Consider the following 24818-nt stretch of genomic DNA (forward strand, 5'->3'; position numbering starts at 1 on the left):
GAAATCATGGATTTGTATTATATATATCCTCCCCAGGTGGCAAGGGTTTCTTATTTTAGGGTTACCAAGCCTGTTATATCTTAGTCATCAGAAGTCCAGGATTTGAGTGAAGAACATGTTATTTTCATATCATATAGTGTAAGAAGTATGAAACAAAAACAACCAACAACAAAAAAAACCCAATACCAATAAAAGATCCATTAGCCCTTCAGCTGATCAACAGCAGGTATAGAGGGTGAGCGCAATGTGAAAAGTAATGCAGGACCTGTATTGGAGGTCTACACCTGCTAACACACTTCTGTATGATCTTGAGCAAGTTGCTTTCCCTCACTGTGCCTTGGTTCGACAGAAAGAATCACAGATAATGAAAGATAAGGCAAAATATTCAGAAATGTTAGTCTTGGTTAACCCCATCATTTTACAACTACAGAAACAGAAGTCTGAGAGAAGTGAAGCCATTTATTCAAGGTCCCAAGGGTGAGTGATACAGCTCAGATGTGGGCTTTGATTTCCAGACTCCAAGTTCAGAAGTCTTGATATTGCATTGCTGCTGTTTCCATGATCATGAGTCTTCTAGGTCAATATCCACATCCTCCCAAGTTTAGCAATTATTTTGAACCTTCACTGATTACTATGACACTCTATACACTGTCCCTTAGTTACAAAGTGAAAATATCTAAGGAGAGAAAGAGAGAAAATTACACATAATAATTACAGCCTATAGTTGTTGAAAGCAAGCCTTCTGGGAATAACTGCATGGGCAAAAAGAGTTTATACTTGTGTGAATACCACATTTTGTTTAACTTGATCTGACAAGTTTTAAAAATAGATCAAAGTTCATTGTCTTCACAAGCGATGTTTGACACTGGATAAAGCACGCCCTTTCACAATGGACATTTTCCAAAAGCAGAACTTGCCAGACTAATGGGCAGAGAGAAGCCAAAACGACTGCCCTCCGTCTTCTCCTTGTGTAACTTCGCCAGAGTCCTTGAAACTTGCCAAATTCGGTCATGCCTGCTTAGCCCATGCGACTGATTGTGCCAGAAAAGAAAATAAGACACAGATGTATTTGAGCTCTTTGAGTTGCCAGTAAGAGAGACAGCTAATGGCTTCATTTCGACCCTCCCCTTCCAGCTGGGCACAGGTGGGGGATAATGAGGTCCCTCTCCCTAATCAAACTCAATTATTTACTACTCTATAGAACTGCAAAGACATTCACATTCAGTTCAGAATATAAAACACACCATGGGCTACTTCCAACCACTGCCACTGGGTATTTATAACAAACTCAAGTGGCTAACAGTTTGCCTTGGCAGGAGTTAAAGTGTGTAAAGTTTTGCAAACTGTTTCTGCTCAAATATGTCCTGCTGAAATGGGATCCCCAGGCGGGGTTTCCATAACTGTCAGATCAGTGAACTGCATAACATCTGAGAATATATTCAACATACAGTGTAGGCAGGATCTTGAAATCAAACGCCACATTTTATCACAAGCTTCTGAGAAACATCATTTTTTTTCCCCCAACAGCAAGAGTGACACTGTATTAATAAACATTACAAGTCACTAGCCTGACACATACAGAGCGGCAACTGAGAGACTTCAGTTGAGAAAGGGAGGTAGAGAGGAAGGTATGAAGACAGGAAAACAAAATGAAATGTATTCAGTAAAAATGTGACCAATGGGTACACAAACCCCAAACAAATACCTTTTAAATATATACTATAACAAATGTATTTTAACATAAGAAAAATTCATGAAACCACAGAATATCTGAAAGAAACTGAAAGGACATTAGAACATAAAACAACTGAACAAGGGAACAAAGAATGTTAGACTGAAAGAGGTTTCTGCCACAAAGAATATATGTTTTCTGTATAATATGTTAGGCATTCCATAATACAAGATCTATTCCAGCTTTAACATTCTAAGTTTTAATATTCTGTGTTCCAAGGTTCCTTCCAGTTCTTATATTCCATGTTCTAAGGTCACTTATCAATTTTAACATTTAACATTTTTAGGTATCGTCTAGTGTTCCTGTGATTCCATGATTATGATGTACAAATTTGATAAAGTACATTTTTAGTTTCAGTGGGGCTGAAAGTTTTGCTGTGTCAAACACAATGGTTTCCAGAGGGAGAAAAGTTCATTTGCATGACTCACCTCTAAGATTTGCTGCTGTATGAAATGAAAGCAAATCTAATTTTCAAAGCCTTTTCCTTGTTTACCTGAGTATAACTATGATTACTCAATCCAATTTAGTTTAACTCAGAAAACAACAATTAATTTGTCTATTATGTACAGAACTCTGTGCTCAGAACAGGGGTCTAAACAAAGTTTACCTATGATATTTTGGACCCATGGAGTTCACAGGCTAGAAGGAGGCTAAAGTACTAATATAATAACAACAGCCAGCATGTTTTGCAAAGCACTCTCCATATGTTAAATTACTTGACTCTCACAACAACCTGAAGTAGCTTCTATTCTTATATCTATTTTACAGATAGAGATAGTGGGACACAGGAGGTTAAATAACTTGCCCAGAGTTACACAGCTATAAATGTGTTTGAGGCAGGATTTGAACTCAGCCTTTCCTGAATCCAGGCACAGTGCATTAGCTACCATGCCAGCCAGCTAAGTACCTCCATGATAATACGATAATTATATATACTAATTAATTACTGTTAAAAAAAATCAAATAGTATGTTGGGTGTGGGTGTGGGTGTGATCACTGACTAGAAGATCATTCTTAATGGAAGAGGTACTTAGGTTAGGCTTTAAAGAATGAGTAAAAATTAAATTGATTTTATCTTACTACTAATTATTGAAGCTTTTGGGCTTTTTTTGTTTTTTCAGGGAGAGAAAAGAGGCCAGTTACATTTTGTATTTTATTTGTATTATTGTATTATTGTATTTATTTTAATTTTTATTCTTACATGTTTATTTCCAGACTTGTAAATCCTAGATTATGAGGATATTCAATGATGTCTGAGATTCTTTACAGCTCTAAATTCTAAGAAATGTAAGAAAAACTAAGTTAGATCTAAGCGGTTCTGTTCTAAGTAAGCTAAAAAGTCATGGCTTTCTGATTGGCCTAAATCTGCTAACTAAGGAATAAGCTCTACTCTTACTGGTTTTATATATTGGGACCTTTGAAAACACTTTAATAAGAAGAAATGGCCAATGATCAAACATAATCAAGCTCAAACTATCAATGTGGATCTAAATTAATGGAGTATTTCTTATCTGCTTGTGTCTCAGAGAACCAACTGTGTGTTGTTCTTTTTCATTCTATTATATTAACAAACATTTCCACTGTCCAGATTGTCCTCATTCATAGAAAAGGAACATATGCAGTCTGGATGATTGAATGTTTGGGAATCTGACTTGATTTCCGTTTTGGCAGTTGTTGCTGTCTAGAGAAAAGAAAGGACTTTTCTTTGTGTCTATTTAAAGTGACAGACATACTGAAGTAAATAATAAAGAAGGAAAGCATTAATTATGTTGCTTCAAAAATTGGAAAGGTCAGACTAACTAAACACATGTGTTTTGCCCTCTGGAATGTCTGTCTCTTGAAAAAGGGCCAGAGTAAGATCTGTGCCTTCAAGGAAAAGCAGAGAATACAGATTGTAGTCTTAACTTCATTTTGTTTATTTACAGTAATATCAAATAGCAGCTTGGAAATAGAGCTGTGTAGCCATGAAATCTGTTTCACAACATGTAAGTTCTACCACAGCTGTGTAATAACAGCAAAAGGCTTGGACTAAAATCAAGGGTGATGAGTTTTAGTCTTGTGATCTTCACTATGTGATCTTATACAAATAATTTCTACTCCTTAGACATTTCTTTATCTCTAAAATGAAGGGGTTGGATTAGTTAACCTCTAAGATCTTTCTAAATTTTAAAAATCAATCTGCCCTAGAGCAAATAAAAACTAGAATACCATACGAATAACTGAAGTCCTCCCTGGCTCAAAAGAAAAAAAAATTCCTCTCATTCTCCCAACAAATTCATTTGGGTTAAATATTTTTATAATATTTGGGTTATATAATATATTGGGTTAAATATTTTTATAATCCAAATAGCCTGTGAGGGTAATAGTATCATTCATGTTTCATTCTATGATTACAGGAACAATTCCTATTTGAATATCTCTTGGAGTCATTTGGATTGTGATACTGAAGCAGAGAGAATTTTAGAGTGGGCTTTAAGAGATGGAGGTCTGTGACAACCTGGTGGTCAGCAAAAAAGGTAATGGGTACCCCAAGCAGTGGAGAGAAGGTGTAGGCTGGGAGAAAAATTCAGAAAGAGGACTGGTGGATACAAAGGAAAAGTTCCCTATTTGAAAAACTTTTACCAAGGGCCCTGGCAGTAACCTATGTGACACTTAATATTCATTCATTCATTCATTCATTCATTCATTCATTCATTCATTCATTCATTCATGCATGCATTCATTCAACAAATATTCGAACACTTACTCTGTCCAATTCAGATGCTCTGGGAAGTAAGAAATGCATGCTTTTTGCTCTCAAGGAACATAAACCTGTAGCTATACTTGAAAAAAACTAATTGTAGAATGGAAGAAAATAACTTTTACAATTGCCGTACAGAGAGAATTCCAAACCAGGTAATGGATGCAGAGGTAATCACAGAAGCTAAAATATACAATCATAATTATATAAAATCAAAGTGTTTTATACCAACAAAATCAATGTACCAGGATAAGAAAAATCTATCAGCAACCATATAAAAATTCTCCAAAAGAGAAAAAACAAACCAAAACAAACTAGCGAAAATGCAAAAAGACCTAATTATTTAATGTTGGAAGGGTTCTAGGAAGGCAGGCACATTAATATATAACTGGTAGGTTCTGGAAAATAATTTGGAACTATATGAGAAAATTAATCTGACTCTTTACACCCTCTGACTCAATGATTTTTCTACTAGGTATATACACAGGAGGTCAAAGGAAGAAAGAGCAAAGATCATAGTAGCACTTCTGTGGTGTTAAAAAAAAAAAAAAAAAAACTAGAAACAAAGGAGGCATCCATAAATGAGATACAGATAAACTAATTGAGGTATGTGAATCCATTAGAATACAACAGAACATAAGAAATGATGCTTTTTATCTTTCTTGTCTGATCCTATTATTGGATGGAATGGATAAGAGACATCAGCCTCGTCCGGAGAGACTAGACTGTACTAGATTGTCTATGTGAGTTGTTCTGCATATAATTTTTTTTTGAGGGGGAGGGGGCTGAGGCAATTGGGATTAAGTGACTTGCCTAGGGTCACACAGCTAGAAGTGACCACATTTGAACTCAAGTCCTCCTGATTTCAGGGCTGGTGCTCTGTCCACTGCGCCACCTAGCTGCCACTGGATATAATATTTTTTGCTTAATGTTCAACTCTTAGTGATGTTCTTAATTTTTTAAGATTACTACACAGAATGTTAGACCTGGGAGGACCCTTAAAGATCACTGAGTTTATACCCCTTATTTTCTGAATGAAGAAACAATTGTCCAGAGAGATGGGACTTGCCTAGTGTTACAGAGCAAGTGAATAACAGCCATCAGAGCCCATGTCTCTTAGTTTCTAGTTTGATGTTCTTCTCCATTATATAGCACTAATAAGTATTAGCAATTAATAGCAAGGTTGATGTCTCTTATCCATTCCACCCAACAATGGGAGCAGACAAGAAAGATAAAAAGCAAAGGAGAATGATAGGTTTAGAGTTCAATGTGAGCTTAAAACAACTACTTTAATTACTTCATTTTACAAATAAGGAATTTGGGGATTCAAACAGTTAAATAACTTGTACACAGGTGGGAAATAGCCACCATGATTTTAAGCCAGGTCTTCTGACTCTAAATCCAATGCTTCTTCCTCAGGACTACAAATGCATTTACTTCCTTCTCTTGAATTTAAAAACCTTGACTTTTACGTGACAGACCTTTACAACACACATGCCAGAAGTAAATGTAAAGGATCTGATGCATTTTGACTTCTACTCTTCCTCTGTCTGAGTTACTGGGTAGCATAATGGTTAGTATGTTGGGTCTAAAATCAAGAAGACTTGCCTTCCTGTGTTCAAATCCAACCCCAGATAGCCTCTATGTGATCCTAGGCAAATCATGTACTCTTGTTTATCTCAGTTTCCTAATCTGTAAGCTGAGCTACAGAAGGAAATAAACCACTCCAGTATTTCTGCCAAGAAAATCTCAAAATCACAAAGGGTCTAACATGATTAAAATGATTGAAAAACAAGTCTTCCTTTGAAGCCCACCTTAAATTCCTCCTTCTGAATGAAGCTTTCTCTGCCTATTTGTTCTTCTCTAAATTCAGTATCCCATCTTCTACCCTCCTAGCAAAGCACACATATCCTAATCTGGGGCAGAAGGAATAACAAGGAAAGTTTAGCTGTAAGACTAAGCTTTAAGGGTACTCCCACCCTCCTATGAGAAGTCCTTTTTTAAAGTCCTCTCTCTCCTCAAATTCTTCGTAATTTACATGTTATATCCTCCTAATAAACTGTTAAATTTCTTGACAGTAAAAACTTTTTTTTTCAGTTTGTCTTTGTATTCTCAACATCTAATATGCAATAAAGTACTTAATAAATGCTTGCTGAATGTATTGCAAGAGATGAAAATACTGTGAATTTCCAAATTCACAATAATTTACACTGCTCATACAGACTTATCACATTCGAAGTTTTACTTATCTGTATATATGTCATGTCCCCATTAGATTATAGATTCCTGAAGATAGGAGGCTGTGGCTTAATTAATTTCTTTAGTACTTTTAAGGTTTTGAAGTAATTTCCCTCAATTCTGTAAGATACCAAGTATAAATATTATCCCCATTTTACACATGAGACAACAAAGGCTCTCAGAGGTTAAGTGATTTATACATGGTTAATTTAGTATCAGTAATTTAGAATCAGACTCAGATTCAAATCCAGAATTCCCTAACTTCCATGACCAAAGCTTTATGTATGACATATACAATTTTTGTCTCTCATTCAGCCTCTTGAATAGTAAATATATGCTGAATGAATGAATTTGAATGGGATTTTGGTTAGATTGAAGAAGAGGATAGTAAACAGAGTCTTACTAGTTATAAAGACTTTAAAATTGACAACACAAACAGGAAGAGAACTGATGAATCCAAATAATATATATAGAAATAAGCCTGTACTGTATCTATATTTGTGTGTTTGCATGTAGACAATTGTGTGTGGATTCACAAATATACACATTCTATGTATATGTATATATAAGATGTATATCATCTCCAGGATCAAATATAAAATCTTCTGTTTCTTTGTATCACCACTTTTTAGCACAATGCTTGACATACAATAGGGGCTTCATACTAAATGATTTGCTCTGTTTAGAACTGTATGTACTTAGTTATTTTCATGTCTCCCCATTAGAAAGTCAGCTCCTTGGAGGCATGGGCTGTTTTTGCTTTCTTTGCATCCCCAATACATACAATGTGTAAAATAGTATATACTCAATAAATGCTTGTTGACTGAAAATGATCTTTTCTTAAACCTGGAGGGACTTAAACAAAGTGATTCTGAGTAAAGTAAGCAGAACCAGAAGAACATTGTATACTCTAAACAGCAATACTGTGTGATGAACAACTTGGATAGATTTATCTCTTCTCAACAATGCAATGATAAAAAACAATTCCAAAACCCCATGATAGAAAATGCTATGCATTTCCAGAGAAAGAACTATGGAGTCTGAATGCAGATCAAAGCATGAAATTTTCACAATATTTCACTTGTTTTTTTCTTTCTCATGATTTTCCCTTTTGTTTTTTTGTTTTGTTTTGTTTTCTTTTTTGCTGAGGTTTGGGGTTAAGTGACTTGCCCGGGGTCACCCAGCTAGGAAGTCCTCTTTTGTTCTGATTCTACTTTCAGAACATAACTAATATGGAAATATGTTTAATATGATTGTACATTATAACTTATCAAGTTGCTTACCATTTTGGGGAGGAAGGAATGGAAGAAGGGAGGAAAAAATACATAACTCAAAATATTATAAAACTGAATGCTGAAAATTATCTTTACATATAATTGGGAAAAATGCTATTAAAAATTTATTTTCTTTATCTGTTAAAGAAAAACTGGCTACATCAAAAAGTGTAATGGGCTATTACAGAAGGTAAATTTGATTGCTTATCAGGTATACATACTATAAAAAGGTTTTTTTGTCAGGTGAAGGTTGAAGTAGCTGGCTTTCCAACGTTGAAATTCTAGGACTTTCTAAAAACATGCGGGATGTACTAGATGTTTTCTTACATGTTCTGTATTCTACATCCTAACAATCAATGATTCTAGGGCTAGAGATATTTTCTAAGAATTCCATGAATTACTTCAGAGGACCCAAAACAATCACGTAATGGAATTCAATATATGAGAGTGATTTTGATAAATATCTTAAAACACAGTTAATATTTTAGAGTTAAAAAAAATTTTTTTTTTAAAAGAACAAATCTGTAGTCTCACTAATTCATGACTGAACATCACTGGTTACTAACAGTAGGGGGCAGCAAAAGGACCCCTACTGTTCCCATGGGCATATTCTTTAAGAATGAAGACTAAGAAATAGGTTAGTTACAAAATTAAGAATAATGATTAGGAATTTATAGACTACTCCTTAACAAGAGACAACTAATAGGAATAAAAAAAATTTTAGCTCCAGTTAGATTTTTAAAAAAATATTCAAACAAGAAAGAAATGACTAAAAAGTACAGAATGGACTAAACTTAAAAAGAAGGAAACAGAATTCTCACTTCACAGCATTTCAATAGAATAAGTTTAGCCCAATACTGCCAATAGTCTATTTCCTGTAGTAAGTGGTTCAGATCCAAAATTCCAGTTTGCAAACAGTGCTTTCTTTTTTTTATACTAAGACAGAAATGGAACTCTAGACTGGATATTAGAACTTGGCTTTTGATATCAGTTCTGTAACTAACTAGCTCTGTGACCTTGAGCAAGTTAGTTTCCTTTCGACAAATAATTCTGCATTTGCAAAATAAGACTAAATGATTTCTAAGATCCTGTTTCAGATCTATGTGTTAAAGATTCCATTTTTAAACTATATGTTCTATGGTTCCTTCCAGCTTTGGTACTCTATGAGTCTTGTTATATAGGACATGGAACATTACCTAAATAGTTTATTTCTAACTGTGATCACTTATGTTTGGAGTTTTAACTATCAGTCAAATAACAGGTATCTGCAAACAGTTGTTCTATAAGATATGGTTAAAATTCAAGTAGGTTAGGAGAAAATACAGGGAGGAGGGCACAATGCTAAGATTCAAATCTGGGTAAATACTCACATTCGAACAAAGAGTGACTGTTTGGCTGCAAGACCAGGAGATGAATACTTCTCAACCAAGGCCAAAGTGCTAAAGCCAAATTTATGAATGGGCTCATTGGAATCCAAGGGAGGGAAGTCTGTGTCAACTTCACCGTCGTCCTCAGCAATATGGAGACAATAAGCACTGACGTTGTCACTGGAAGGGAACAAACATTAAATAAACTAGGGAATGCAAATGAAAGCCTGAAAAATCAGACTTAAAGAAAGAAGAAGTAAAAGATGTGCTTTTCTTCAGTAAAAACTGATTATTTGCCACAAATTCCACTTTAATTGGGAAGTTTTAACAAATTAAGAAATCAGTTTTTAATTTATAAGTACTTTATATCTCTTAAAATTTTTTAGACATTTAAATGTTTCTTAAAGTTTTGAGTTTCATATTCTTTCCCTTTCTCCCTTCTTTACCTTGAGAAAACAATTTGGTATAAATTATAAATGAAGTCAAGCAAAGAATTATTTCCACATTAGTAAAGTTGCAAAAGAAAATACAGACCAAAAAATATGAAGAAAAACAAAGTAGGAAAAGCAAGCTTAGATTTACATTCAGACTTCATCAGTTCTTTCTATGTCAATGGACGTTTTTCAACATAGGTCCTTCAGAATTGTCTTGGATCACTATTACTCAGAATCATTCACAGTAGGTTATAGTATTTTATTCAGCTACTGGATAAATGACTGAGCACCTACTATGTGAGAGTACTCCATGATGGATACAAAAATATATAAAATACAGCCCCTGCTTACAAGAGAGAAGACAAATTTACGAACCCAATAACAAGTGCCAATTGAGCAGTAAAGACAATGACAATACTCTTCTATTTATTTTCTTTTTTTTCCCCTGAGGCTGGGGTTAAGTGACTTGCCCAGGGTCACACAGCTAGGCAGTGTTAAGTGTCTGAGACCAAATTTGAACTCGCGTCCTCCTGAATTCAGGACTGGTGCTTTATCCACTGCGCCACCTAGCTGCCCCCTCTATTTATTTCTAAAGCATTTAACAATTTACAAAGTGCTTTACTCAGGATAACCCGTGAGAATATTACATACTTTTCACAAATGAGATCAAGATTGAAAAGTCCAAAGTCATTATTGATGAGGACATCTAGTTTTTGGGGTTCCCAGTCAGGGAACCAAAATATGATGAGATTTAGGTTTTGGGGTTCCTTTTCTAGATTTAGGGAACTAAAATGAGATTAGGGTTTCTGGTGGTCAGGGAGTTAAATGATATGGTCTACTAGCAGGTTTGGGGTTCAGGGAACCAAATGGAGAGGTTTGGCTCCCTTACCCCCCCTTGGGATTCAGTGCAAGGGTAGGGAGTTTTGCAGAACCCCCTTCTGGCAGTGCAGGGATCCTCTGTAAAGGAATTTACAAACCCAAAAACCTAGATTGATAAAAGAGGTTTATTATAGGGACTGGGAAGTAAGGTTAGAAGTCTTGACAGAGAGGCATAAAGTCTCATTAGGGAAACAGGTGAGGGTACAGAGAGGGTAGCACTGGAAAAGAATATTATTCAGTGGGCAGAAGCCTCCTTGGCATAGCAAGCATGGCATATTTAGAACCTCTGCAAAAAAAGGATTTTAGATTGGCTCTTTTATAACAGGAATTTTGGCTACAAGCTGGGTTTCAGCTTGAGCTGAATTTGAATAGAATTTAATTGAGTTTCTTTAATTGAATAGAGTTGGAATTCTATTAGCTATGGACTGAACCTAGATAACAGAAAGTAGCTGTTTATCTTGTTTCCCTGGGGTGGGGGTCCCTCACTGAGACAGAGTCCAGGGAGAATCTCCTTCAAGGAATTTTAGAGTTTCGGGGTCCCTTCTTCAATATAAATAAAAAATGGAAAACTAATCTGGGCCCTCAAAATCCCAAGTCTAGTGTTATTTCATCTTACTAACAGTAACCCTTCTATGGTGCACAACACTTTTTTTTTTTTTTTTTTTTTTTTTTTGACAACATGCCAGGGATACAAATAGTCTAAGTATGGTTATCCCCATCTTGTTGTTGGTCATTCATTTCAGTTGCGATCAACTCTTTTGTGACCCCATTTGGTGTTATCTTGGCAAGGGTGCTTAAGTAGTTTGCCATTTCCTTCTCTAACTCAATTTACAAATGAGGAAATTGAGAAAAACGTGAAGTGACCTGTCTTAGGTCACATAGCTAATAAGTGCCTGAGACCAGATTTGAACTCAGATTTTCCTGACACCATCCATCTACTGAACCACCTCCATACCCTATCTCTCTCTTATTGAAAAGAAAATTGAGGCTCAGAGATACAAAATAGATTGTTCTTGGGTCACTTGGCAGGTTAAAGCCAAAGTCAGGTTCAAGTCTAGTTTTTCTGATTTTGAATCAAGGGTCTTTGTACATCCTCAATATTCTTTCTATTATACTATCTTGCCTCAATGTCTAGCCTTCTGCTTAGTTAAAGACAAAGTTTAGATGATTCCCATTCCTATCTTAATAGAGCTTATAATATAATGGTAGCAATAATTAAAACAATGTTTTATTTTTACCCCAATTACATATGAAAATAACTTAATTTTTTTTCAAATTTTGAGTCCCCAATTCTTTCCTTTTCTACCTTCCTTTCACCCTAATTTGAGAGGACAAGCAGTTTCATATAGGTTATACATGTGTAGTCATATAAAATTTATTTCCCTGTAATTCATGTTGTAAAAGAAAGCAAGAAATAAACAAACAAAAAATTTAAAGTACAGAATAAGCATGCTTTAATATGCATGCAGACTCCACTATTTTCTAGAAATGGGTAGCATTTTTCATCCTAAATCCTTGAGAATTTTCTTGAGTCATTGTATTATTAAAAACAGCTAAGTTACGCAATTGATCAAATGTTCTCCTGGTTCTGCTCATTTCACTTTGCATAAATTCATGTAAGTCTTACCAGGTTTTTTTCTGAGAGAATCCTGATCGTCATTTCTTGTAGCAAATTAGTATGTCAATAAGCATACAATAAATTGTTCAGTTATTCCACAATAGATGGACATGCCCTCAATTTCTAATTCTTTGCCATCACTAAACCAACTGCTACAGATATTTTTGTATCTCTAGGTTCTTTTCCTTTTTGCTTTTAAACGTTGGGATACAAAATTAGCAAGTAGTAATGTTTGTCAAAGGATATGCATGATTTTATAGTTCTTTGGGCACAGTTTCAAATTGTTCTACATAATGTTTGAATCAGTATATAATTTCACCAACAGTGCTTTAGTGTTTTAATTTTCCCACATTCCAACATATGTCATTTTCCTTTTCTTTCATATTAGATAATGTTATAGGTATAAGAGTGGTAGTTATCAGTTGTTTTTAATTTGCTTTTCTCTAATGAACAGTGACTTACAGCATTTTTATATGACTATTGATAGTTTTGATTACCTCATCTGAAAACTGCCTGTTTGATCATTTATCAATTGAGAAATGACTCTTATTATCTATAAATTTGACTCAGCTCTCAATATATTTGAGAAATGGAGTTATTTATTTGAAAATTTAAATTATTTATCAGAGAAACTTGGTATAATTTTTTTTCATAATTACAATTACTGTTTTTCCCTTCATTCTCCTCTCCTCTCTACCTTTTATCTTGTCCATTTTCAAAAGTGTTTTGCTTCTGGCTTTTACCCTCCCTCATCCAACCTTTTTTTTAATCAGCTCCCCTTACCCGCCCCTTCTCTTAACCTCTTCCCTTCCTACTTTCCTGAATGATAAGAGATTTTTATACCCAAATAAATATGTATCTTATTCTCTCTTTGAATCAATTCTGCTGAGAATAAGATTTGTGCTCTCCCCATCATTATTCCTTCACTTCCCCCATCTTCCCCTCCACAGTAAAAGCTCTTTTGTGACTCTTTTATATCAAATAATTTTCTTCCTTCTATCTTTCCTTTTCCACTTCTCCTGGTGCATTCTTTTTCACCCCTTGATTTTATTTTTATTTTAGATATCATGTTCAACTCATACACATTCCCTCTGTATACCCTAGTAATGAGGAAGTTTTTAGGAATTACAAGAATAATTTTTCCCATGTAGGAATGTAAACATTTTTAATCTTATTGAAATTTTTCTTTCCTGTTTACCTTTTTATGCTTCTCTGGAATCTTGTATCTGAAAGTCAAATTTTCTGTTCAGCTTTGGTCTTTGTATCAGGAATGTTTAAAAATCCTTTATTTCACCGTGTTTATTATTTTCTCCCTGAAAAATAATACTAAGTTTTTCTGGGTGAGTGACTTTTGGTTGTAATATTAGCTCTTTTGCCCTCTGGCATATCATATTCTAAGCTCTCTGATCCTTTAACATAGAAACTGCTAAATCTTGTATAATCCTGACTGGGGGTCTAGAATAGTTGAAGTGTTTCTTTTTACTTACAATATTTTCCCCTTGACCTGAAAGCTTTGGAATTTGGCTATAATATTCCTGAGAATTTTCATTTCGGAATTTCTTTCAGGAAAAGGTCAATAGATTTTTTTTTTCAATTTCTATTTTACCCTTTGGTTCTAAAATGTCAGGACAGTTTTCCTTGATAATTTCTTAAGATATGAATGATTTGAGGTTCTTTTTTCTGATTATGACTTGTAGATACTTCAATAATTCTTAAATTCTCCTGTTTCTATTTTCTAGGTCAGGATTTTTTTTCCATAAATATTTCACATTTTTCTATTTTTTTCCCCACTCTTTTGGTTTGTTTTATTGTTTCTTGATGTCTCATTAGCTTCCATTTGCCCAATTCTAATTTTCAAGGAATTTTTTTTTTCCCCTTAAATGAGCTTTTGTACTTCTTTTTCTATTGGTTTATTCTACTTTTTAAGGAGTTCCTTTCTTCAGTAAATATTTGTAAAACTTTTTCCAGTTAGCCAGTCCTGCTTTTGAAGGCATTCTTCTCTTCACTGGATTTTTGTGACTCTTACCATTTGGCCTATTCTTATTTTTAAGGAGTTATTTTCTTTTTATATATATATATATATATATATATATATATATATATATATATATATATATATTTATAATATTATCCCTTGTATTCATTTTTCCAAATTATCCCCCCCCTTCCTCTATTCCCTCCCCCCGATGACAGGCAATCCCATACATTTTACATGTGTTACAATATAACCTAGATACAATACATGTGTGTGAATATCATTTTCTTGTTGCACAATAAGCATTAGATTCCGAAGGTACATGTAACCTGGGCAGACAGATATTAGTGCTAACAATTTACATGCACTTCCCAGTGTTTCTTCTCTGGGTGTAGCTACCTCTGTCCATCATTGATCTACTGGAAGTGAGTTGGCTTTTCTTTATGTTGAAGATTTCCACTTCCATCAGAATACATCCTCATACAGTATTGTTGTTGAAGTGTATAGTGATCTTCTGGTTCTGCTCATTTCACTCAGCATCAGTTGAAGTAAGTCTCTCCAGGCCTCTCTGTATTCCTCCTGCTGGTCATTTCTTACAGAGCAATAATATTCCATAACCTTCATATACCATAATTTACCCAACCATTCTCCAACTGATGGACATCCATTCATCTTCCAGTTTCTAGCTACAACAAAAAGAGCTGCCACAAACATTTTGGCACATATATGTCTCTTTCCGCTCTTTAGTATTTCTTTGGGATATAAGCCCAGTAGTAGCACTGCTGGGTCAAAGGGTATGCACATTTTGATAACTTTTTGGGCATAGTTCCAAATTGCTCTCCAGAATGGCTGGATTCTTTCGCAACTCCACCAACAATGCATTAGTGTCCCAGTTTCCCCACATCCCCTCCAACATTCATCATTATTTGTTCCTGTCATCTTAGCCAATCTGACAGGTGTGTAGTGGTATCTCAGAGTGGTCTTAATTTGCATTTCTCTGATCAGTAGTGATTTGGAACACTCTTTCATGTGAGTGAATATAGTTTCAATTTCTTCATCTGAGAATTGTCTGTTCATATCCTTTGACCATTTATCAATTGGAGAATGGTTCGGTTTCTTATAAATTAGGGTCAGTTCTCTATATATTTTGGAAATGAGACCTTTGTCAGAACCTTTGTTTTTAAAAATATTTTCCCAATTTGTTACTTCCCTTCTAATCTTGTTTGCATTAGTATTATTTGTACAGAAACTTTTAAGTTTGATGTAATCAAAATCTTCTATTTTGTGATCAATAATGATCTCTAGTTCTCCTCTAGTCATAAATTCCTTCCTCCTCCACAAGTCTGAGAGGTAGACTATCCTCTGTTCCTCTAATCTATTTATGATCTCATTCTTTATGCCTAAATCATGGACCCATTTTGATCTTATCTTGGTATATGGTATTAAGTGTGGATCCATATCTAATTTCTGCCATATTAATTTCCAGTTTTCCCAACAGTTTTTTCCAAATAATGAATTTTTATCCCTAATGTTGGTATCTTTGGGTTTGTCAAAGATTAGATTGCTATAGATGTACCCTTTTTTGTCCTTTGTATCTAATCTGTTCCACTGATCTACCGGTCTATTTCTTAGCCAATACCAAATGGTTTTGGTGACTGCTGCTATATAATATAGCTTTAGATCAGGTACACTTAGACCACCTTCCTCTGAGTTTTTTTTCATTAGTTCCCTTGCAATTCTCGACCTTTTATTCTTCCATATGAATTTTGTTGTTATTTTTTCTAGGTCATTAAAATAGTTTCTTGGGAGTCTGATTGGTATAGCACTAAATAAATAGATTAGTTTGGGGAGTATTGTCACCTTTATTATATTCGCTTGGCCTATCCAAGAGCACTGAATGTCTTTCCAATTATTTAAATCTGATTTTATTTTTGTGGCAAGTGTTTTGTAATTTTTCTCATATAATTCTTGACTTTTCTTTGGTAGATGGATTCCCAAATACTTTATACTCTCAACATTTGTTTGGAATGGAATTTCTCTTTGTATCTCTTGCTGTTGCATTTTGTTAGTGATATATAAAAATGCTGAGGATTTATGTGGATTTATTTTGTATCCTGCCACTTTGCTGAAATTTTGAATTATTTCTAGTAGCTTTTTAGCAGAGTCTTTGGGGTTCTCTAAGTATACCATCATGTCATCTGCAAAAAGTGATAGTTTGATTTCCTCATTTCCTACTCTAATTCCTTGAATCTCTTTCTCGGCTCTTATTGCCGAGGCTAGCGTTTCTAGTACTATATTGAATAGTAATGGTGATAGTGGGCAACCTTGTTTCACTCCTGATCTTACTGGGAAAGGTTGTAGTTTATTTCTATTGCATATTATGCTTACTGACGGTCTTAAATATATGCTCCTGATTATTCTAAGGAATAGTCCATTTATTCCTATACTCTCAAGAGTTTTTAGTAGGAATGGATGTTGGATTTTGTCAAATGCTTTTTCTGCATCTATTGAGATGATCATATGGTTCTTATTAATTTGATTATTAATATGGTCAATTATATTAATAGTTTTCCTAATATTAAACCAGCCCTGCATTCCTGGAATAAATCCTACTTGATCATAGTGTATTATCCTGGAGATGATTTTCTGAAGTCTTTTTGCTAATATCTTATTTAAGATTTTAGCATCAATATTCATTAAGGAGATTGGTCTATAATTTTCTTTCTCAGTTTTCGATCTACCTGGTTTAGGTATCAGTACTACGTCTGTGTCATAAAAGGAGTTTGGTAGGACTTAAGGAGTTATTTTCTTTAGAATTTTTTTTTTGTGCTTCATCAAGTTATTGACTCTTCATGACTTTCTTGGATCCTTCTTTTTCTTCCCAATTTTTCCTCTACCTTTTCTATTTAATTTTAAAAATCCTTTTTGAGTTTTTCTATGGCCTGAGTCCAATTTCTCTTTTTCCTTGACGCTTTGGAAGTTGCAGTTTCGATTTTGTTGTCTTCTTGAGTTTGTGGTTTGATCTTCCTAGTCAAATTAACTTCCTATGGTTAGGATCCTTTCCTGCTATTTGCTTATTTTCCTAGCCTTTTGTTTTTACTTTTAATGTAATCTTAATGTAGGGTTCTGCTTCTGAGTAGAACTGGCATCATCCCAAGCTGCTGCTGCTGCTGCTGCTGCTACTGCTTCTTTTTTATTGTGCACCTTTTTTTCGAGGTAAATTTAGGGATCTCTTAAATGTCTTGCTCTTCCAAAGTGTTATGATCTAAGGAAACATGTGTTTACTATTTTCTTAGCCTGTGCTCTATCTGGATTGTGAACAATTGCAAGCACTCTTTTCCACATTGGAACTGTGACCAGGATCTTCATTTCACTGTGGAGTGGTATGCTAGTGCTCTTCCCCATCCCTGCAACTGAGATCCAGGACTGCAATCCAAATTTAAGTATGAACAATGCAACACAGTCCTGTCCCTGGTGACAGAAAAGGGATATCAGTAATCTCCTTTCACCAGTTATCTGACTCGCTCACCATCTGTGGGCTGAGAGGTCCAGAAACTGCCACTTCTAGCAGTGATTTAGTTGCCCCCCTTCCCCAAGCCTACTGCTGGTTTGCTGGGCATGGCCTGCACTCTCCTTTCATCTTGGTGCAACAGACCTTTCCTGCCACTTAGCAGACCTTTTCCTCCTAACTTCCAAACTGTCTTAGCTTGGGAAATTGCTTCTCCCTATACTTTTTTGGGTTCTGCTGCTTCAGAATTTGTTGGGGAGGAGCTTTATATAAAGTTGTCTAAAGGGGCTTAAGGGCAGATCTCAGGAATTATCTTTTTCTTATCATTTTGGCTCCAACCTCTGATCACAGAAATATTTAAAGGGTATCTTAAGGAATTCAGATGGAGAGCTGTGCAAGATTTCTTCAATTCCCACTGATGTTATAGAAAATGAATCCATTAGTAATATGTGTATAGGATAAAGTAGGGTAAAAGAAGACAAATAAAGAAGACAACTAAAGCCAGTTGTGAAATATGAAATAAGTTAGTAGTGGCAGGTATGGATAGGGATGGGTGGGCCTAACTAATACAATTTTAAAAAATATTTTAGAATGACTATCATGCTCTCTTAATTTCTCAGCTGGTTATACCACTTTAGAATCTCTCCAATTGACCTCTCTATCATGCACAACCCATGGTTGCCTTTAAGGAACCTTTCCCTTCTCTCCCTCAGTCTTTTCAGTTTTCTTTTGGTTTTGTATACTCAGTCTTTGGCAAAGGGCTAAGTACATAGTAAATACTTAATGTTTATTGACTTGTTTTAATTGCTTTCTTAGGCAATAAGATGAAAAAGCAAGATGCTTTCTGTCCTCAAGCAGTTTACAATCTAATGGGAAAAATAAGACATGTATAAGTAAGTATAATACACAAAGCCAAGTATGGTAAGGGGAAAGGAATGGTCTCTAGACAAAATGTCATAAAAAATTTGAGAGATATTGAATTCAGGAGGACCCGAGCTCAAATCTGGTCTCAGACACTTAACACTTCCTAGCTGTGTGACCCTGGGCAACTCACTTAACCCCCAGCCTCAGAAAAAAATAAAATAAAATAAAAAATTTGAGAAGGAAACGATCATGTTAATAAACTAAATTGAAAATGTTTCATGAAACAGATCAACAGTCTTGAAATAAAAAGAATCTAACAGGTGAAACTATGGTGGGGATTTTTTTCCATACCATAGAAACATTAAGGTATATACAAGAAGGTATTATAAGATCAATATTATAAGATCAATAAACTAAGAGTTATTCAATTTTGGAACAGAGTACATAAAGGGGAGGAACACAAGATAAAGGTAGAGAAATAGAAGTCTGACTGTGAAGAACTTTATCTTCCAACAAAAGGAAGCCAATGAAGGTATTTTTTTAGTCTTTTGCATTTGGAAGATTATTTTGGCAACTGTGTGAAAGATAGATCAAAGAGAAAAAACAAAGAGAGTATATTCACTACTATGGAGGAAAATTCATTAGGGCTTAGTGACCGGATATTATGATTAAGATAATAAAGCTGAATAGGAATAGAGGAATGGTATTTATAAATGCCAAGTTAAAACAACAGGCAGGTATGCTTTTATATGGGTTTTTCCTCCTTTAGTAAAGAACTGAGAATATATCTAATATAAAAGCTTTTAAATAAATAATTCCTATTTGTAACACATATACATATATATGTACATACATGTTTATATGCACATTTTGTCTTTGTATGTATATATGTATACTTTCTTTCATGTGCAGCTTTGTAGCAGGAAGATAATCAGAGTTTCTTGAAGAGACCCAACAGAGGTCTTTAAGCAAAAGCCAGATGACCATTTGTTGGGTTTGTTGTAAACTAGATTCTTATTCTAGTATGGTAAAATTAAATGACCTCTGAGGTCTTTTCCAATATATTTTCTGTTTCTCAGACTACATACTCTGGTAGATCTTATACCCAAGGTAGAAAACCTTTAAGAAGTGGCCCAGTACTTACATCCCAAAGAGATCTTAAAGAAGGGAAAGGGACCTGTATGTGCAAGAATGTTTGTGGCAGCCCTCTTTGTAGTGGCCAGAAACTGGAAACTAAGTGGATGCCCATCAATTGGAGAATAGCTAAGTAAATTGTGGTATATGAATATTATAGAATATTATTGTTCTGTAAGAAATGACCAACAGGATGATTTCAGAAAGGGCCTGGAGAGACTTACATGAACTGATGCTGAATGAAATGAGCAGGACCAAAAGATCATTGTATACTTCAACAACAATACTATATGAAGGTCAATTCTGATGGACGTGACTCTCTCCAACAATGAGATGAACCAAATCAGTTCCAAAAGAGCAGTAATGAACTGAACCAGCTACACCTAGCAAAAGAACTCTGGGAGATGACTATGAACCACTACATAGAATTCCCAATCCCTCTATTTATGTCCACCTGCATTTTGGATTTCCTTCACAGGCTAATTGTACACTATTTCAAAGTCCAATTCTTTTTGTACAGCAAAGCAACTGTTTGGACATGTATACATATATTGTATTTAATTTATATTTTAACATATTTAACATATATTGGTCAACCTGCCATCTTGGAGGAGGAAGGAGGGGAAAAATTAGAATAAAAGGTTTGGCAACTGTCAATGTTGTAAAATTACCCATGCATATATCTGGTAAATAAAAACTACTTAAAAAAAAAATCACATCAGGACTATCAGTTAACCCAATCATTGCCTATATCATTGTCAGTCAGACAAGTTGAACATTTCTCAGCTGATTTTCTGTTACCACCAAACCTCCAAGAAAAGTTTGGAGAGTTAAAAGTCTTCCTCCACTTCTATATATTAGTCTCCAAGCTTGTTTTGCTGCCAGAACTATTATCTAGTTCTTTCTTTGGGCTAGATTTTCTGTACCCCCCACTACAATATGCTTTTTGCTTCCCTTTCACCTTAAACTTTTCCATCATATTTCTTTTTGGTTTTCTTTTCCCTGCTAATATCTCGATCTAAATTATAAACTTCATTTAGCATCCAGATAAACATTGCGATATGTCCCAAATCTCAAAGATGTCCATGAGATCTTTTGTACATTAAGTTATCTAGTTTATTTTGCTTATTATTCCTATTATTCAAATTTATTTACCAGGATTGTGAGGAATGAGTAATAGCATAGTTTTCATGAAATATTAGAATTGAACTTCTTTTCTTAGGATTGTACTCTCATAGATATTTTCTCCAATGTTTTACCAAATGACTTCATTGTGGTCTCTGTTTTGGCAGTTATATAAACATAGTTTACTTTCTTCCCCTTCCTGATAGTTTAATCCTACCTTGATCAGTCAGTATGGATCAGTAAGTATGGAACGGAGAAGACCTTGAAAAAGAATACTGCTAAGTACAACCAGGAGTAAATCTGTTGTATATTGGAAAGGGCACTGGTCAAAGACATTTGTTAGCTGTTTGATCAAAAAATAGTCATTTTATTTCTTTGAGTTTTAATATCCTTATGCTGATATGGTAGGAGTAGGGGCAATAATACATCTTATTTTTTATTATTATTAATACATTAATTATTATACACAATATATAATATTATTATATAATATATATTATACAATAATAAAATATAATAATTATTATTAAAATACATTTAATTTTCAGAAGATTATTGAAAGAATCACAGGAAATCACATATGTTAAAGTAGTATGTAGATTTAAAATTTTAATTGTGCTATTCTTATATATGGTTTTATTATTTTATATATTTTTATTTTATTTGTATTCAGAAAGAACATATAATCTGCCATCCTGAATATATAAATAAACACTCTTCTGTCTTTTAAAAAAATAAAAAATAATGACAAAAAAAAAAGTGGCCTAGTAAAAAGAACTTTGTGTCAAATCTTATCACTAGGGGATTTGGCAACCAATTTTTGGCCCTGGCAACTCATGAAAAACAGTTTAAGGCATGGGGAAGATAAAATCTCCAAAACTGATTAAATACTTAAAACTGATAAAATCATCAGTCTTCTTAAGTATTAAATAAATGAACTACAACTCTAAGTTTGAAAAAGATAGCTACTCAATTAAAGTTACATGGATGCTGACAGACCACATGGAGTTGTTAGAAAAAGCTTACATATCTAACATGAAATGCAATAATTGCATGATTTACAGTTACTAAATGAAGTGAATTGCAAAAATATTTTGAGTCAGGAGATCTAGGTTTGAATGCCCACAAAGACACTTATGAGTTTTGTGACCTTGAACAAATTCAATTACCTATTTAGAGTTTGTTAGTTCTCTCAGTAATAAATGGTGGGGTGAAGAGGTGGACAAGATAAAACTTTAAAGTTCCCTCCAGTGCTAACAGTCTCCTGATATTCTATCTGCAGTTAATATGAAATGGATCAAGTCCTGCTGGGTAACCTGTGGGACCTTGTAAGAGAAGCACACAAACATTCTTAAAACTGGGCTATCATCTGCCATGTTCTGTGCTCTACAATTGAAGATGATGGCAGAAGGAGAAGAGAGGGACAGTAAGAAGGGAAGAGTTGTGGATGAGAAGAAACCAAAAGGAGGCAAGAAAAAGGAAAAGAGGGGGGAAAAATCAAACTACTATTTTTTAATGTTTTTTTTAAGGTTTATGAAATGTTTCTGATACATGGTCTCATTTGATGGGCATGATGACTTTCTAAGGTAAACAATATTATTATCCCTCTTTTATAGAAAATGTAGGTCTAGGCTCAGCACTTAAGTTATTAAGTAACAGGGGTTGGGAATTCAACATAAGCAAGTCTCCTGATTTTTTAATCCAGTGCACAAAATCCACAAAATATCATGAATCCTACATTTCCATAGTAAGGTCTACAAATAGCCTAATGACATGATTTCTAGAGGCCATGCAACCTTAGAAGACTGATCTACACAAACCCTTATATTTTACCACAGAGGCTATACATTACAGACCTACAGGAAATTAATATCTTTCTAAAACTACCATCCTCACAGGAATCAGATGGTTCCTTTGGCAGAATTTATTCCAAAGTATGAAATTTCCAATCAGTGGCCGACATGTTCTTCAAGACCAACTAGAATGACTGAGGACTTGAAGCCAATATACATCTCCTCCCTTTGCTTTCAGGGAGGGATATTGATAAAGTACTTCCCAGCTGATCTCCCAACTATCAAATGTTTTCTCTTCATTTTACACAATTTTTAAAATTAATAGTACAAAACTAAAACAAATTGGGAGAAGAAATTCCAGAATGGAATCCTGTGAGACACCTATGGTTAGAGAGTGCTATCTGGATGAGGATCCAGAAAAGAATGAGAGAGAGTGGTCAAATAGGCAAGAGGAGAACAAGGAAAAGGCTGTTTTGTTATAATAATGTTTGTCATGGCAAATCTGTTAGCATTCAATCTAGCTTCCAAAGCATGAAGTATATTCAAAATATCTGAAAGACAGTATGTTTCTAAACTATGCAGTTTAAATTTGTAGTTTTAATTACATGATTGATGCTTAAATTAATTAATTACAAAGTGTATGCTAATTGTTTAATTGGTTGCTTGATCTATATAGATCATTTTTTGAATTAAATGAGTTGATTTACAAAGTTTATTGATTGGATGTGACAATGAATTATTTCACTGACTGCCTGATTTGCAATTTTCCCAATTAATTTGCAAACCTTTTAGTTACAACTGTGCTTATTGAAAGACCTACTTCAGGTGATCTATACTAAGACTGCCATGGCGAAGAAGTATTTATTATATAAAACAGGTAATAATGACATATTAATATTAATGTAAACTATAAATTTGCTAAATGTTTAGCTAACAAGGAAGTAATCCAGCTGTATGTCATTGTAAATTTTACAGATTCTGCATTGCTGTAGGGGAGTTTTAAGGTTTTTCTAAATGATATTTAAACATGGAGGTGTTTAGCAACAATATAAGATGCTGCTTTTTAATATCCTGTATCTATCCTTTTTCAGTAACTTAATAAGAAAAAGCAGTAATCTTGAGTTCTCAAAAGCAAAACCTAAGTTCTATTAAGTCCTATTCCTAGAAAACCTTAAAAGAAGAGCTAATCAATGGTCTAGATCTGTTGTGCAAGAACTAATCCATAGTCCAACTAAGAGCAAAGAGGGTCATCAACAGTGGTGCAAGAATGGATAAAAAAACAAAACAAACAAACAAACAAACAAAAAAAAAACACTGGCAGTATCAATTGAGGAAGATTGTTTACATCAAAGTATGGAGGAATTGTCATCTGCATTGGTACAGTAATCATAAATGGCAGAACTTTTGAATTAATGAAATGTCATCACTGTATAGCAATGTGCATATTTTGTATGTCTTTGTACTGCTTTCTTGTTAGGATTACTAGGTGAGAACTCAGGTTGTCTGGGCAATTACAAGATGAGAACTCAGGTTGACTTGACAGTTCTCTGGCTCAGACCTGTAAAGGGAGTTTACACCTTAGGAATCCTAGAAGGAGCAAGCTCATTGGTTGAAGTGGTTCTTCCCAGAAGCCCTTGCATTATCCCACGCCCATTCTCTGGGAGGATAAAAGAGGACACCACTCCAGAGATAGGAGAAGACTCTGCACTACATCTGGCTTGACGCAGCTCTCTGCAGGAAGGGAAGTCACTTCTCTGGACAAGAGTTAACAGCAACTACCTGGAGACAACGGTTCACTACAGGAAGAAGAATCTGTCTGAGAGATTTGAGTAGACACAGCAGATCTCTTCCCAGAGAGCGATCCAGCAGCTTCTGGAGACGACAGCACGCTACACTTTATAGCTTTCCTTTCCCCCCCCCCCCTGAGGCTGGGGTTAAATGACTTGCCCAGGGTCACACAGCTAGGAAGTGTTAAGTGTCTGAGACCAGATTTGAACTAGGGTCCTCCTGAATTCAGGGCTGGTGCTCTATCCTAGCTTTCCTATTACTAAATAATAATGCCCATTACAATTTTGGACAGATTTTAACAATTATAAATTTTTTGCTCTTCTACTTCTTAGCCTCAAAAGCCCTTTAA

At 34.6% G+C, this 24818-nt stretch overlaps 1 protein-coding gene across 10 annotated transcripts in view; it reads right to left on the bottom strand.

Moving 5' to 3' along the window:
- MAPKAP1 (MAPK associated protein 1) overlaps positions 1 to 24818 on the bottom strand; it is a 332422-nt gene that overhangs the window by 131415 nt on the left and 176189 nt on the right. For 9 of the 10 annotated variants that reach the window (XM_074293097.1, XM_074293095.1, XM_074293096.1 and 6 more), the window contains one exon: positions 9355 to 9531. The exons of the other annotated variant lie outside the window; for it this stretch is intronic. In XM_074293097.1, coding sequence (XP_074149198.1) covers positions 9355 to 9531 — 177 coding nt within the window. The remainder of the gene's footprint in view (positions 1 to 9354; positions 9532 to 24818) is intronic. 10 annotated transcript variants of the gene reach the window in all.

Source organism: Sminthopsis crassicaudata, chromosome 2 (assembly GCF_048593235.1).
Source record: "Sminthopsis crassicaudata isolate SCR6 chromosome 2, ASM4859323v1, whole genome shotgun sequence".
Classification (NCBI taxonomy): Eukaryota; Metazoa; Chordata; class Mammalia; order Dasyuromorphia; family Dasyuridae; genus Sminthopsis; species Sminthopsis crassicaudata.